This window comes from Tupaia chinensis, unplaced genomic scaffold, assembly GCF_000334495.1.
Source record: "Tupaia chinensis unplaced genomic scaffold, TupChi_1.0 Scaffold000235_1, whole genome shotgun sequence".
Taxonomy (NCBI): domain Eukaryota; kingdom Metazoa; phylum Chordata; class Mammalia; order Scandentia; family Tupaiidae; genus Tupaia; species Tupaia belangeri.
In genome coordinates, this window is record NW_006159713.1 from 4,506,089 (window position 1) to 4,520,938 (window position 14,850).

The window sequence follows — 14,850 nt, forward strand, 5'->3', positions numbered from 1 at the left end:
GGTGTGTCCCGTAAGTCTGCATTATTAGCAGGCTTCCAGAAGCTGCCAGAATGAAGTCATCTCATGAACGTATCTACCAGCAGCTGATTCCTGGCCATGTTTGTTTCTCTAAGGTTTAGAATCTGAAATTAAATCCTTTATTTCAAACACAAAACCGAAATAATTTGCCAGGCTAAGAAAAGGTCTGAATAAAAGATGGAAGCTTCCTAGTTACCAGTCCCTTCCTACATAAATAGGATTGGGTGGAGGGAGAAGGTGGGATTGACAGCAAGGAAAACTCCACCGCCGTGACTGCCGAGGGTGAAGCGACACCCCCTGCAGATGCGATTTACAATCTTTACTTAGTCACACAACATCGAGAATTGGTCAGTTACAGGGAAGTGCTCCATTTCATCACCTGGGTCAGTTCTCATCCCCCACATGCTCCATGATGCAGGAGAACCAAGTAACGGGTTCCTCTACACAGAATATTTAAATAATACCTGTCCAACAATTGCCCTTGCTTCTCTGTGCTGTTGGGAGATGAAAAAAAGAAAAACCAAGAAGGTAATCAAACGAAAACCCTGGCAGGCCAGCTGATGCCTATCCTCCCAGAGCGTTCTGAGTGGGGTTTCTGCTGGGCCTGCCTCTACCCCAGCACATCTGTGAGCAAAGAGTCTGGGGGAGAGGTTTGGCCATCTGCAAGGCAGTAGAAAGAGAACCAAACATAATTCGGGCCACGGTGGAGTGTGGCACATTTTTAGGTTGGGTTAAAAATGTCAGTGTGCACAGGAAGCAGGCAAAGGAGTTTGTGAGGGAAGAAATGCCTGTGGGCGGCATAAACAGTCCAGTCTACTACTGGGGAGGAGCTCCCTGTGGTGAGGACGGAGGAGCTAGGGGGCCTCGAGGAAGGTGTTGGTTCGGAAGATGGAGGAGACGATCTTCCCGGTGGCGTTGATGGTACCTTCGCTGTCTGAGCTGGACTCCGAGTCGCTGCTCCCAGAGTAGGCACCCAGGCCAGGGAGGATCCCGATGCACACTGCAGCAGAGGGGCAGTGGATAGAGGGGCCACTCAGGGAAGTGCTTCCAAGAGACACGCGGGATGGTGCCTCTGCAAAAAATGAGAGGAAGGCCTGTTACTTCATCAGCCTTTTCCAAAGTTCGGGACATACCTAACAGGTGCCAGGTACCATGCCAAGGGCTGTACCCACAGATGTCTCAAACAATCCTGAGCAGTCAATATTGTCGTCCTCAGTCTATAGACGGGGAAACTGAAGGAGGAAGCGAGGCTCTAGGAGGGGGACAAGACTTCTCAAGGTAAAAGGACAAAGGTGGAACTTGAGCCAAGGTCTCTTTAACATCAGAACCTGACTATACTCTCTTGTTCCCCATTGGCTCTGAGTCGAACAGACTACTATGGAGTACAACTTATCCCAGATTCATTTCCCTGTCCTCACACGGTCCTGGTGTGCAGCATTGGGGCTCACGACTGGTATCACTCCTTATTCACTTTCAGGGCAGGAAACAGCCAAGGGGAAATAAATGGCTTCCATATGCTCTAGACAGTAGGGATGAGCCGGATGAAGAGAGCCACTGGGAGCAGTTATTTACATTGCTACGCAATTCTCAGTGTATCGTACCAGTACCTATGTACTGACCCATATGCCACCCAGCATGGATACACGTTCAAGGCCAAGCATCAGCTGCAGAATCATGCTCTTTACTAAGGGCCACTTTTCCCTAACGGAGGAGATGAGCAATTTAGAAATGTATCTAACGAACAGCCTTTGCTTTCCAGTTGTGTTCCTCTTTGACAGTGGAGAAAACTGAAGTCAGTCAGGACATACTTTAAAACCATTCAGAGGGACGAGCAGTTAGCATAAATGGCTATGTCGCTGGGCTCCCATGTAGCCGACCGCGGTTCGAGCCCTGGACCTGGTGGCTTAAACTCACACTGGGCGCGTGTGCGTGCATGCCCAAGATCCTGAGAGGAGAATGGAGGAGAAGGAATTGTGGCGTGGCCATCCCCCCTGGGGGGTGATTTCTCACTTTCTGTCTCTCTGTCTCTCTCTGTCTTTCTGGTGAATGCACGTGTCCTATAGCAAAACCTCTAGAAAAAACAAACAAACAACAAAAAAAAACCCATGCAGAATGTCACCAAGAAGCCAGGGCACTTTTCTTCTCAATAAACTTTCAGTGACTCTGCCACCCAGAGACAGAAAGTCTCCATCTCAAACATGTGGGACTTGAGGGGTAAAGGAAAAATGGAGAACTCCCCTCTACCCGTTTTCCCCTCTAAATGTTTCCAGCCTCATTTAATCATGAGGACAACCTGATGTGTAGGTATTATCCACACTTTGCTGATGAGGAAAGTCTAATGACTTGCAAGGTTATGGGCTACTTAGAGCGGGAAACTTTAAATCTGAATCTGAATCAATGGTAAAGCAGGATGCTCTGCATGGCTGACCCAGATGGGAAAGTTTCAGGGTTGCACCTGAAGCCCTCCCTGAGTATGCTGGGCACACGTATGCCCACAATCCTTGGCTGACTGAAGGTGGAGGTGGATGAGGTGGTCTGCAGCATCAAGACCCTCATGGGGACGTGTCTCTATCTCTGCCTTTCTCTGTCTCTCTTGTTCATGAAAAGGTATAAACAAACTGGGGAAAAAAAAGAAAGATAATGTACTGAGTTTATGAGGGAGTAAGGGTTGAAGCTGAGACTTCATGGTCTCAGGCTGACAAGCACACTGGGGCGGTCTTTGAAAAGTTTGTGGAAAATGTATATTATGGAAAGGCGATGGGACTAGAAGTTAGCATAATGGCTATGTCACTGGACTCCCACGTAGTCGACCGTGGTTTGAGTCCCGGACCCAGTGGCTTAAACTCACGCCGGGCGCGTGTGCCTGCGTGCCCAAGATCCCGAGAGGAGAATGGAGGAGAAGGGATTGCGGCGTGGCCATCCCCCCTGGGGGGTGATTTCTCGCTTTCTGTCTCTCTGTCTCTCTCTGTCTGTCTGGCGAGCACATGCGCCCTATAGCAAAAACCTCTCCAAAAAAAAAAAAAAAGGTGATGCATGGATTTGATATACATATATTTTTAATTTTGCTAGAGTGTATGTGCACTCAGTAGGGGAAGAGAGAGAGAGAGAATCATCCCCCTGGGGCCAGCAGGTGGCGTGGTGGTTAAGGATGCTGGATCCCCATGTGGCCAACAGTGGTTCCAGTCCTGGATCTGGCAGCTTGTTTTCTTACTTTTCTAATTCACTCTCTCTCTCTTGCTCACTCAGACCCTCTCTGGTCAAATTTTAAAAATAAATTAATAAATGAATAAAGTGAAATAAAAATAATTCCTTAAAAGAGAGAGAGAGAGAAATCATCCCCCCCCCCCAAACAGGGCATAATCATGCTGCAATCCCTTCTCCACGTCCCCCTCTTTTCAGGATTTTGGGTATGCACACACATGCAGTTGGTGTCTGGGACTTGAACCACACAGCTGGCAATGCGGGATCCAGCTGCCTTAACTACCATCCCACCAAATCAATCGGATTTCAAAACTTTTTTGCACAGAGATGAACTCATATTTCATTCCATTTTCCACAAATCTTTTGAAGTAGTATGGAAACGACACACGACAACGCATACACATGGGCACTCCAAGTACATGAAGCCAAGAGTACACAGAGAGACCAGAGATACCAAACAGTACAGCCCTCAGGAGCTCAGTGCTTGCTCGTCTCTGCAGGAAATGCTAACAAGGGAAAAGCAGCTCTAAAAATAAGCAATGTTGAACATGCAGAAGTAGAAAAGTCAGATGAGAGCTAACGGTGATTGCAGAGATGGCAAGAACAAGGCCACAGATAGCAGAGGCAGATCTGTGCTAATTTCTTTAACATACAGGGTTTTTCCAGATAGGTTAAAAAACAACCAGCTAGGAACCAGCAGTTAGCGTAATGGCTATGTCGCTGGACTCCCACGTAGTCGACCGCGGTTCGCGTCCCGGACCCGGTGGCTTAAAACTCATGCCGGGCGCGTGTGCATGTGTGCCCAAGATCCTGAGAGGAGAATGGAGGAGAAGGGATTGCGGTGTGACCATCCCCCCTGGGGAGTGATTTCTCGCTTTCTGTCTCTATGTCTCTCTCTCTGTGTCTGTCTGGCGAGCGCACGCGCCCTATAGCGAAAACCTCTCCAAAAAAACCCAAAAACACACACAAAAAAACAACCAGCTGACCAGGAAAGCGGACAGACAACGTGAACAGTACACAGAAAGCCAGATGAATTTTGAACACAGGACAATAAACAATATTCTAAGAGGGAATGTGTGGGGAACAGTCAATTTCATAAGTCATTGAAAGGACACAGGGACATTCAGCAATGTCCTTCAAACTTAAATGATGTTCAAAAGAGAACATTTGTGGGACCAGCAGATGACATAATGGTTACAACACTGGACTCTATAGTAGTCGACAGTAGTTATAGTCTCGACTCAGTGGCTTAAAATTCCCACCGGATGCGTGTACATGTGTGACCAAAATCCCGAGAGGAAAATGGGAGAGGAGACTGTGGCATGACCATCTCCCTTGGGAGTGATTTCTCACTTTCTGGCTCTCTCTCTCTCTAGTGAGCGTATGCACCCTATAGCAAAAATCTCTGTAAAAACAAAAAGAGAGAGAGCATTTGCTGCAGCATTGTTTATAGTCAGAGAAGGCTGGAGACGGCCAGAATGTCCACTCACAGGTGGCCACTCAAAGTAATGGACTACAGTTCGGCCTTAGCATAAAGCAACTCTATGTACCGGTATTAAGTGACTTCCAAGACACTCTGCTAAATGAAAGGCAAGGGGCAGGAAGCACGTTTCAATTTGTGGGGGAAACATGCCCATGTATATGCATGACAATGTCTGAAAAAGTACGTAAAAGACTGATAGCAGTGGTCGCTCTCGGGGGAAGGAATCTGGTGGCTGGGCTACGGAGTGATTTCCTCTTCACTCCATACTCTTTTTCTGCCTTTCAAATTTTTCAAGTGCATATATTACCAATTCATAGAGTTAAAAATAAACAAGGCAAATGTGAAAATTCAGAGGGCTTCCTGGGACACTCGCAGTAGGGAGGGAAGTCCCACATGATCTCTATAACCCCAGCTAAGAGAGCTGGAGACTGGACAGTCCTACGGATGGGAGGGGTTGCCTGTGTGTGTTCCCCACTAACTGTTAGCCCCTCCAGGCAAGAGGGGCTCTTCACCATCTCTCTCTTCACCATCCCTCCTCAGGACACGCAGCACGCAGTCTGGCGCAGGGTGGCCCAGTACCCACAATGTGTGAAAATGCAGAAAAGTGTGTTAAAGACATCTTACAAAAAGTTGCAAGACAAATGGCTAATTTGAGAGGTGGGGTGTGTATGAAAATTTGATGCTTTTTTAAAATTTGGAGCAGAACATTAAACTATGTCAATCATTACTTGAACATTCATTGTATTACTATGCATCACATGCAGAATGAGGCTTTCAGTACTGCCACAAAAATGTGATCTTAAAAAAAAAAAAAAAAACCTTATAAGGGCATATGGATCAGTTACTTAGAAAATTAATTTAAGGGGCCAGCAGGTGGCATAGCTGTTAATGTGCCATTAACCATGTGGCCGACCATGGTTCAAGTCCCGGACCTGGTGGCTTGAAATGCTGTGCACATGTGCGTGTGTGCTCAAAATCCCAAGATCAGAATGGAGGAGGAAGGACTGCAGAGTGGCCACCCTGATCCCAGGGGGTGATTTCTCACTTTTTCTCTGTCTCTGTCTCTCCAGCGAGCACACGTACCCTATAGCAAAAATCTCTCCAGGGAGGATAGAAGCCAGCTACAGAAATGCAACTGAGGAATCAGGACCAGTGTATCTTCGGAAGAGTTTACACGAAAAGAACAAATCTCCCAATTATCTAGGTTTCAAGAAAGAAAAGAGATTGCAACTCTGACAAATTTTGTTCCAAAAGCAGTTAACTATCCAAAGAGAACAAAATGGTGCCCTCTGATCTCACCCATTTGGTGAAGTTTCCTGCCAACTTCTGCATTTGCAGGATCACATTGTCATACCAAATGAACATGGAAAATTACTGATAGACAATGTTCTTGGGATTCAGACAGATGCGTGACTTGGGAGTAGATGGGGCCAACCATTGCATTCACTGGCTCTGCTCAGTCTTCAGTGGGAGAAGGCTGAATCACCACCAGGGCCACAGCGTTAGCTTCTGCAGTATGAAGGGCAAATCCTTCCACTGCCAAGGACAAGACTCTGAAGCAAACTTCGGGGGGCATCCTTGTGGGGCCTTAACTCCTAGCAAAGGAAGATATTTCTTGCAGCTTCTGCTGCAAGAATGCAGAGAGAGAAGGCACTTAGAATGTTAAAAAAGAAGGCTCTGAAACATATGCGTCTTCCTGAGAGTTCAAAGAAGTCACATAAATTTTCATTTCCATTGATTCGCTCAAGTAGTTTCTTCCACAGAATAAGCACCATATACAGAGCAACGAGTTTCCTAGCTGAAATATATTTAATATTCCTATAAAGGTTTGTGCACGTGTGAGTGTGTATTCACACACATATATGGTATACATTTATCCTATTTAAATAGCCAAATTTAGTGAGTTTCCTATATATTAAAAAGCTGTCAGGCCAGTCAGTGACATGGTGTTTAAGGCAGCTGGATCCCATATGGCCAACCAAGTGGTTTGAGTCCCAGATTCAGAGGCTTGAAAATCACACCAGGCATGTGTGCGTACATGTCTGAAATCTCGAGAGGAGAACGGAGAAGGGATTGCAGTGTGGCCATCTTCCCTGAGAAGGTGATTTCTCACTTTCCCTCTCTCTGTCTCTCTCCATCAAGTGCACGAACCCTATAGCAAAACTAAAAACAGTAACAACAACAAAAAAAGTCAGTGAACTTAATTTCTACACTGCTGAGTGGAGTGTAAAGTGTGATAATGTCTCTGAAGAGTGATTTGGCAATGTTTATCTAAATTACAAATGTGTATCCTCTCTGATCCAACAACTCTAACTATTTAATCTGATATATTTCTGCATGTGAAATACTATGCATGTAGAGGGTTATTATTGAAATACCAGGGAAATAGAAACAATTTAAGTGTTCATCATTTAAAAAATGGAATAAATATGCTAGGATACACTCATATAGTAGAAGCCTATACAATCTTTTTTTTCTTGGAGAGGTTTTTGCTATAGGACGCGTGCGCTCGCCAGAAAGACAGAGAGACATAGAGACAGGAACCGAGAAATCACCCCCCAGGGGGGATGGTCACGCCGCAATCCCTTCTCCTCCATTCTCCTCTTGGGCATGCATGCACACGCGCCCAGTGTGAGTTTAAGCCACCGGGTCCAGAACCGCGGTCGACTACATGGGAGTCCAGCAACATAGCCATTACGCTAACTGCTAGTCCCAAGACTATACAACCTTATGAAAGAATGAGGGGGAAAGGCATGATGGCACATGGCACCACTAAACTGTGATGCTGAAGCCTTATGGTAAAGACCCAGATTTGCAGACAAGGTCTCCCTGCACATGCCAGGTATGCATGCATGTGCTTGTGATCCTAGCAGGCTGAGGCTGGATCACGACACGAGGACCCTATTGGGGATGCCCATCTCTCTTTCTCTCTCTCCCACAGAAGGAATTATTACAAATTCAAATACACTTATTATTACAAATACAAGCACACAGAATAAGGAAGCTCTTTACGTCCAGTTATGCACTGATTCCCAAGGTACAACGAGTGAATTAAACACTGAAAATAAGAGTAGGTTATGTTAAAATAATATCAATAATGATAGGAAGACCCAGTTTCTTCACAAATAAAATGCAAAGAAAACAAAAAGCAAATTTAAAAAGGATGAAGAACCAGGCCACTCCAAGGCATGGCAGTTATGGCAGCTGGATCCACGTGGCCAACTGCGCAGTTTGGGTCCTGAACCCAGCACGTTGAAAAACATGCCAGGAGCATATGCATGCATACCCAAAATCCAAAAATGTGGGTCAAATGGAGAAGAGGTGCAGTGTGATGTGACCATGCCCCATGGGGTGGGGGTGGGGGTGCTTTCTCTCTTTCTTCGTCCTTTCTCTCTTCAGTGAATGTACATGCCCTCTGACAAAATTAAGAAAAAGAAAGAAAGAAAGAAAGAAAGAAAGAAAGAAAGAAAGGGAAGAAGAATCTATAGGTTAAATTCTACTTAAAAGAAATGCTAGCCTAGGGCTAGCAGGTGGTATGGTAATGCCCACATGACTGACTGCAGTTTGACTCCCAGACCTGGCAGCTTGTTTTCTCACTTTCTCCCTCTGGCAAGTGCACATGCCCTATGGCAAATTAAAAAACAAACAAACAAAAAAAACCAATAATAATAAAAAAATTAAATATGCAATTCTTTTTTTTTTTTTAGAGGTTTTTGCTATAGGGCGCATGCGCTTGCCAGAGACAGAGAGAGACAGAGAGACAGAAAGCGAGAAATCATCCCCCAGGGGGGATGGCCACGCTGCAATCCCTTCTCCTCCATTCTCCTCTCAGGATCTTGGGCACGCACGCACACGCGCCCGGCGTGAGTTTTAAGCCACCGGGTCCGGGACGCAAACCGTGGTCTACTACGTGGGAGTCCAGCGACATAGCTATTACGCTAACTGCTGGTCCCTAAATATACAATTCTTAAACAAACAAACAAAAAAGGACATGCTAGCCTATTAAGATTGTAGGCCCAGGAACCAGCATCTGATATCCAGATGCATAGAGAACTATAATAATTCAATAATAAAGACAACCTAATCTAAAAATAAGGATAAGCTAAGGATTTGAATAGATACTTCTCCAAAGGTACACAAATACCTAATAAATATATGAAGCTCAATATTATTAGTCACTAGAAAAATGTAAATCAAAACAAGGATATACCATTTCACATCAACAAGGATGAATATGATAAAAAAAGACAACAAGGGTTGGCAAGGATGTAAAGAAATTGGAATCCTCAAGCACTAGAATATAAAAATGATGCAGCTACTTCACAAAATAGTTTAGCAGTTCCTCAAAAAGTTAAACAGTTATTACAAGCTCTTAGTTAAAAATACTAACACATCCATTGGGACCAGTAGATGGCGTAATGGCTACGACACTGAACTCCCACGTAGTCAACCAAGGTTCTAGTGTCAGACCCAGAGGCTTGAAACTCTGGCTAGGCCCATGTGCATGCATGCCCAAGATCCTGAGAGGAGAATGGAGGAGAAGAAATTGCAGCATGGTCATCCCCCTGGGGGCAATTTCTTACTTTCTGTCTCTCTCTGCCTCTTCAGCAAGCCTACATGCCTCACAGCAAAAATCTCTCTAAACAAACAAACAAAAAAATTTCTAACGCAACCGTATTATAATATGGATGAACTCTGAAAACACTGAAAGTAGATTAGTGGTTGCCACTGGCTGAAGAAGACAGAATGAGGGGTAACTGCCTAATGGCATGGAGTTTCTTTTAAATGTTAAAAATATTTTGGAATTAGATAGTGGTAATGGTTGCATAATCTTGTAGACATACTAAAAACCACTGAATTGTATGCTTATAAAGGGTAAATTTTATGGTATATGGATTTATATCTGAGTAAAAATTTTTTAAAGCCCATATTAGCCAAATGTCTGCTTCTTGCTTGGATCCTGATTTTTTTTTTTTTTAATAATTATCTTATTTAACTTTATTTATTTATTTTAATTTGACCAGAAAGGAATAGAGTGACAGTGAGAGAAAGAGGGAAAGTGAGAAAGCAAGCTGCCAGGTCTGGGACTTGAACCATGGTCGGCCATGTAGGAGTCCAGCGCCCTTTACCCCCATGCCACCTGCTGACCCAGGATCCTGATTTTTTTTTTTTTAATAATTATCTTATTTAACTTTATTTATTTATTTTAATTTGACCAGAAAGGAATAGAGTGACAGTGAGAGAAAGAGGGAAAGTGAGAAAGCAAGCTGCCAGGTCTGGGACTTGAACCATGGTCGGCCATGTAGGAGTCCAGCGCCCTTTACCCCCATGCCACCTGCTGACCCAGGATCCTGATTTTTTTTTTTTTAATAATTATCTTATTTAACTTTATTTATTTATTTTAATTTGACCAGAAAGGAATAGAGTGACAGTGAGAGAAAGAGGGAAAGTGAGAAAGCAAGCTGCCAGGTCTGGGACTTGAACCATGGTCGGCCATGTAGGAGTCCAGCGCCCTTTACCCCCATGCCACCTGCTGACCCAGGATCCTGATTTTTTTTTTTTTAATAATTATCTTATTTAACTTTATTTATTTATTTTAATTTGACCAGAAAGGAATAGAGTGACAGTGAGAGAAAGAGGGAAAGTGAGAAAGCAAGCTGCCAGGTCTGGGACTTGAACCATGGTCGGCCATGTAGGAGTCCAGCGCCCTTTACCCCCATGCCACCTGCTGACCCAGGATCCTGATTTTTTTTTTTTTTTAATAATTATCTTATTTAACTTTATTTATTTATTTTAATTTGACCAGAAAGGAATAGAGTGACAGTGAGAGAAAGAGGGAAAGTGAGAAAGCAAGCTGCCAGGTCTGGGACTTGAACCATGGTCGGCCATGTAGGAGTCCAGCGCCCTTTACCACCATGCCACCTGCTGACCCAGGATCCTGATTTTTTTTTTTTTAAAAAAGAAACAATAGACAAGAAAAAAATCCTTTTGACACAATTGGGGAAAATAAATATTAACTTGGTATTTAATAATATTTGATAATTATTGTGATTATTGTAGATGACTATAGCATTGTAATTATTAGAACAAATGAAGAAATTGATTTTAGAGATAGATATTGAAGAATTTGTTTTTGTTTTGTTTGCCATAGGGACTGTTCACTTGCTGGAGAGAGAGAGACACAGAGAGACACAGAGAGAGGGAAAGTGAGAAATCACTCTCTAGGGGGATGGCCATGCCACGATCCCTCCTCTATTCTCCTATTGGGATTCTGGGTACACATGCACATGTGCCCGGCATGATTTTCAAGATGCTGGGTCTGTGACTCAAACAGTAGTCGGCCATGTGGGAGTCTAGTGCCTTAACCACTATGCACCTGCTGGTCCACATATTGAAGAATTATGAGTGGAATGATATATGATGTCTGGGATTTATCTCAAAATATTATAGTTGGGAGGTATAAATATAAGACTGGATATATGTTAAAAATTGTTGAAACTAGGTGATTGTGTTTACTATGCTATTATCTCAACTTTTGAATTTCTTCTTTTCTAAGAGAGATTTTTTTCTATAGGGCACATGTGCTCGCCAGAAAGAGAGAGACAGAGAGACAGAAAGTAAAAAATCACCCCCCAGGGGGGATGGCAGTCCCTTCTCCTCCATTCTCTTCTCGGGATCTTGGGCATGCATGCACACATGCCTGGCTTGAATTTCAAGCCACCAGTCCAGGACTCAAACCACAATCAACTACGTGGGAGTCCAGCAATGTAACCATTATGCCATCCATAGGGTTTCTTGAATATGTTTTAAATTATCCATACTAATGCATTATAAAAAATATATGTAATTGCACATGCATGGGATAGCTCTGGATGAATATATAATAAGCATATAATATTGTTTCCCTCTAGAAAGGAGAGTTGGATGGAAGAGTTAGTTAGAAGATTCAGAAAAAGGAGACCAGAAGTTAGCGCAATGGCTATGACAGAAGATTCAGAAAAAGGGGACCAGCAGGTAGTGTAATGGCTATGTCGCTGGACTCCTATGTAGTCGACCGCGGTTGAAGTCCCGGACCCGGCAGCTTAAACTCATGCCAGGCATCCTTGTGTGCGTGCCCAAGATCCTGAGAGAAGAATGGAGGAGAAGAGATTGTGGCATGCCCCCCCCGGGGGGGGTGATTTCTCACTTTCTGTCTCTCTCTGTTTTTCTGGAGAGCACACATGCCCTATAGCAAAAAAAAACTCTCCAAAAAAGGCAAGAAGAGATAAAAAAAATGATTCAGAAAAAGACTGAACATCCTTTTAAAAAGAAGGTTCTAGAGCAAAAGGGTAACAGCAACGGCCCTCCATTACTGGTCTCAGTAGATACAAATTAAAGCGCATCCGTTCTTTTTTTGAGCAAGAAAGAAATGCAAGCCCTATTTGTAGATGACCATTCAGTTGAGTTCAGCATCTCAATTCCACAGGGAGTCGGGGGTGGAACTGAAAACAGATGATTGACTTTCTCATCCCTAATCCAGTCCCCAGGAACATTCACCTTCATTTACAACTTTGTGCCACTTAATACAGAGACAGATTTCAACACCTTAAAGTAACCACCTAAGTAAGTACCCCTGGAGCCTGTAGTAAACTTCTAAACTCAGTCCAAACCAACAATCAGCAGAAGCCTGGCATTCTACCGCCCACTGGTTGCAAGCCAGGTGAAATCAAGAACCTTGACATTTGTGGGGAGACAGAGGAAAAACGCTTTGTGAGCAGAGGTGATATGACCAAGACTTTTAAGCACTCTCGGGAGAGCACAGCTGTCATTTATCAGGTCTGCTGGCTTCTAACATATTGCTTTTGGAGGGCAGCTGACATACACTTGACTACAAATCCTGCCTAGTATAAAACAGTTGGGAAAATTAAGGTTAGGCAGGCTTGCTTGAAGAGAGAGAAATGTATTCATTTACAGGAATCCAATCCATTCCAGCCCTTTTCTGTGGCTCATGAGTATTACAGGTCAAAGAAAGAAAGGAAGGCTGCCACCCACCTTGATTCTTGTCATCTGGGTCAGGGTCTGGTTTCAGTCTTTTCACACTGTTGCCACTCTCTGAGCTGTAACAAAAAACAAGGTGATAGAAGCTATGTCCAATCTTGGGGATCAAAGCTTAGGGACTTAGGAGCTCCAATAACTATTTTTATGGGGCTCAGGTACCCTCAAATTGCTAGGATGCTCTGAAATGAAGTCTTCATGTTAGTTCTATCATTAGTTATTAAGAAAATTGTATCATTAGTTACAAAGACAACTTAACCCCCTAACAAACTAAGGAGTGAAGCATTACATCTTCAAGCATCACTTAAACTCCACATTCTTTATTGTCCTTATCATTTGACTTGGTTAGAACTACAGACAGATTTCAAGAGTTTTTGGACATGTTCACAAATGACAAAAATTCAGTGATCAGAGATTGAAGAAAACACCTTTGGTGACATGCAGAGATTCTGAGAGTCACGCAAAAGATTCACTAAAAAAAAAAAATGTATACAGACACTCACACACACACACACACTTATACATATATATATATATAATGTATTTCAGGCTGGTTCCATGGCCTGGCGGTTAAGGCAGCCAGATCCCATGTAGCAGCCATGTTTCAAGTCCTAGACCCTGAGGCTTGAGAAACATGCCAGGTGCATGTGCATGTGTCCCCAAAATTCTGGAAGGACGAAGAGATGTAACCATTCCTTATGGGAGGTGCATTCTTTCGTGCTTTCTGTGTCTGTCTCTCTCTGATAAGTGCACATGCCCTCTAGCAAGCAAAGCAAAACATGTATTTCAACAAAGAAAGAAATGATACCAGAAGGAGAGCCTTAATCCTAGATGAAAGAGATGGTGAACAAAGAAATACCAAATACAACCATAACTAAACAAACATTGCCTGCATGAGAAAATAACATCTAATTTGTGGTATTAAGCACGATTATTCTAAAATCCTGAAGAGTAGCAGCATGTAAGGAGGAAAAGGGTGATTGCAACTAAAGGTTCTAAAATCTGTCTAATTTTGTAGAGAAATAAAACAGCTATTTACTTCAGGTTTTGCTAAGTATGTTTGCAAAGGTTTCAAGGTTAGCCTGTAAAATAGAAATAGAGTTTATAAAGCCAAATGAGTAGAAAGTAAAAGAACAAATAAGGTTCTAAAATCTCAATTATTTCCAAAACAAGCAAGAATACAAGAAAATTAAAAAATTTTAAACTTTTTTTCTATTTCTTGAGAGATTTTTGCTGTAGGGTGCATGTACTTGCTTAAGAAACAGAGAGAGGCAGAAGAAAATGAGGAATCACACCCTAAAGGGGATGGCTATGCTGCAATCCCATCCTCCACTCTCTTCTTGGGATTTTGGACACACATTCATACACGCCCAGCAGGAGTTTCAAGTCATTGGGTCCGGGACTCGAACCTCAGTCAACCATGTGGGAGTCCAGCACCTTAACCACCATGCCACCTGCTGGTCCCTTCAAAACTTTTTAAAGTCTTGCTATGTTGCCCGGGCTGGCCTCAAGAAATCATTCTGCCTCAGCCTCCTATGTAGCAGGCACACATTGCTTTGACTGGTAAAAAAACTTTTAAAAAGTGAAAAGATAGGGCAGCCATGTGAGCTAGTGGTTAAAGGAGGCAGATCCCATGTAGCCAGCCAGTTTGGGTCCTAAGCGGGTGCAGAGGCTTGAGATACAGGCAAGGCACATGTGCATCCATGCCTAAAATCCAAAGAGGGAGCAGAAATGGAGGAGGACGGATTGCAGCATGACCAAGACCCACTGGTGTGTGCCTTCACTCTTTCTCTGTTATCTCTAGTGAGCACAATTGTTCTCTGGCATTTTCTAATTTAAAATCTTTTTTTTTTTTTTTTCCGGAGGTTTTTGCTGTAGGATGCATGCGCTCACCAGAAAGACAGAGAGAGACAGAGAGACAGAAAGTGAGAAATCACCCCCCCGCCCCCCCGGGAGGATGGCCATGCTGCAACCCCTTCTCCTTCCATTCCCCTCTTGGGATCTTGGGGACACATGCACGCACATGCGCCCAGCGTGAATTTAAGCTACCCGTCCAGGACTCGAACTGCGGTCAGCTACATGGGAGTTTAGCGACATAGCCATTACACCAATTG

At 43.7% G+C, this 14,850-nt stretch overlaps 1 protein-coding gene across 6 annotated transcripts in view; it reads right to left on the reverse strand.

Moving 5' to 3' along the window:
- Positions 1-668: 668 nt before the first annotated feature.
- The window catches only part of PSME3IP1 (proteasome activator subunit 3 interacting protein 1), a 101,126-nt gene continuing 86,944 nt past the window's right edge, over positions 669-14,850 (reverse strand). For all 6 annotated transcript variants that reach the window (XM_006148415.3, XM_006148412.3, XM_006148413.3 and 3 more), the window contains 2 exons: positions 12,734-12,798; positions 669-1,090 (listed from right to left, as the gene is read on the reverse strand). In XM_006148415.3, the coding sequence (XP_006148477.1) occupies positions 873-1,090; positions 12,734-12,798 (283 nt within the window). In that variant the 3' untranslated portion in view covers positions 669-872. The remainder of the gene's footprint in view (positions 1,091-12,733; positions 12,799-14,850) is intronic.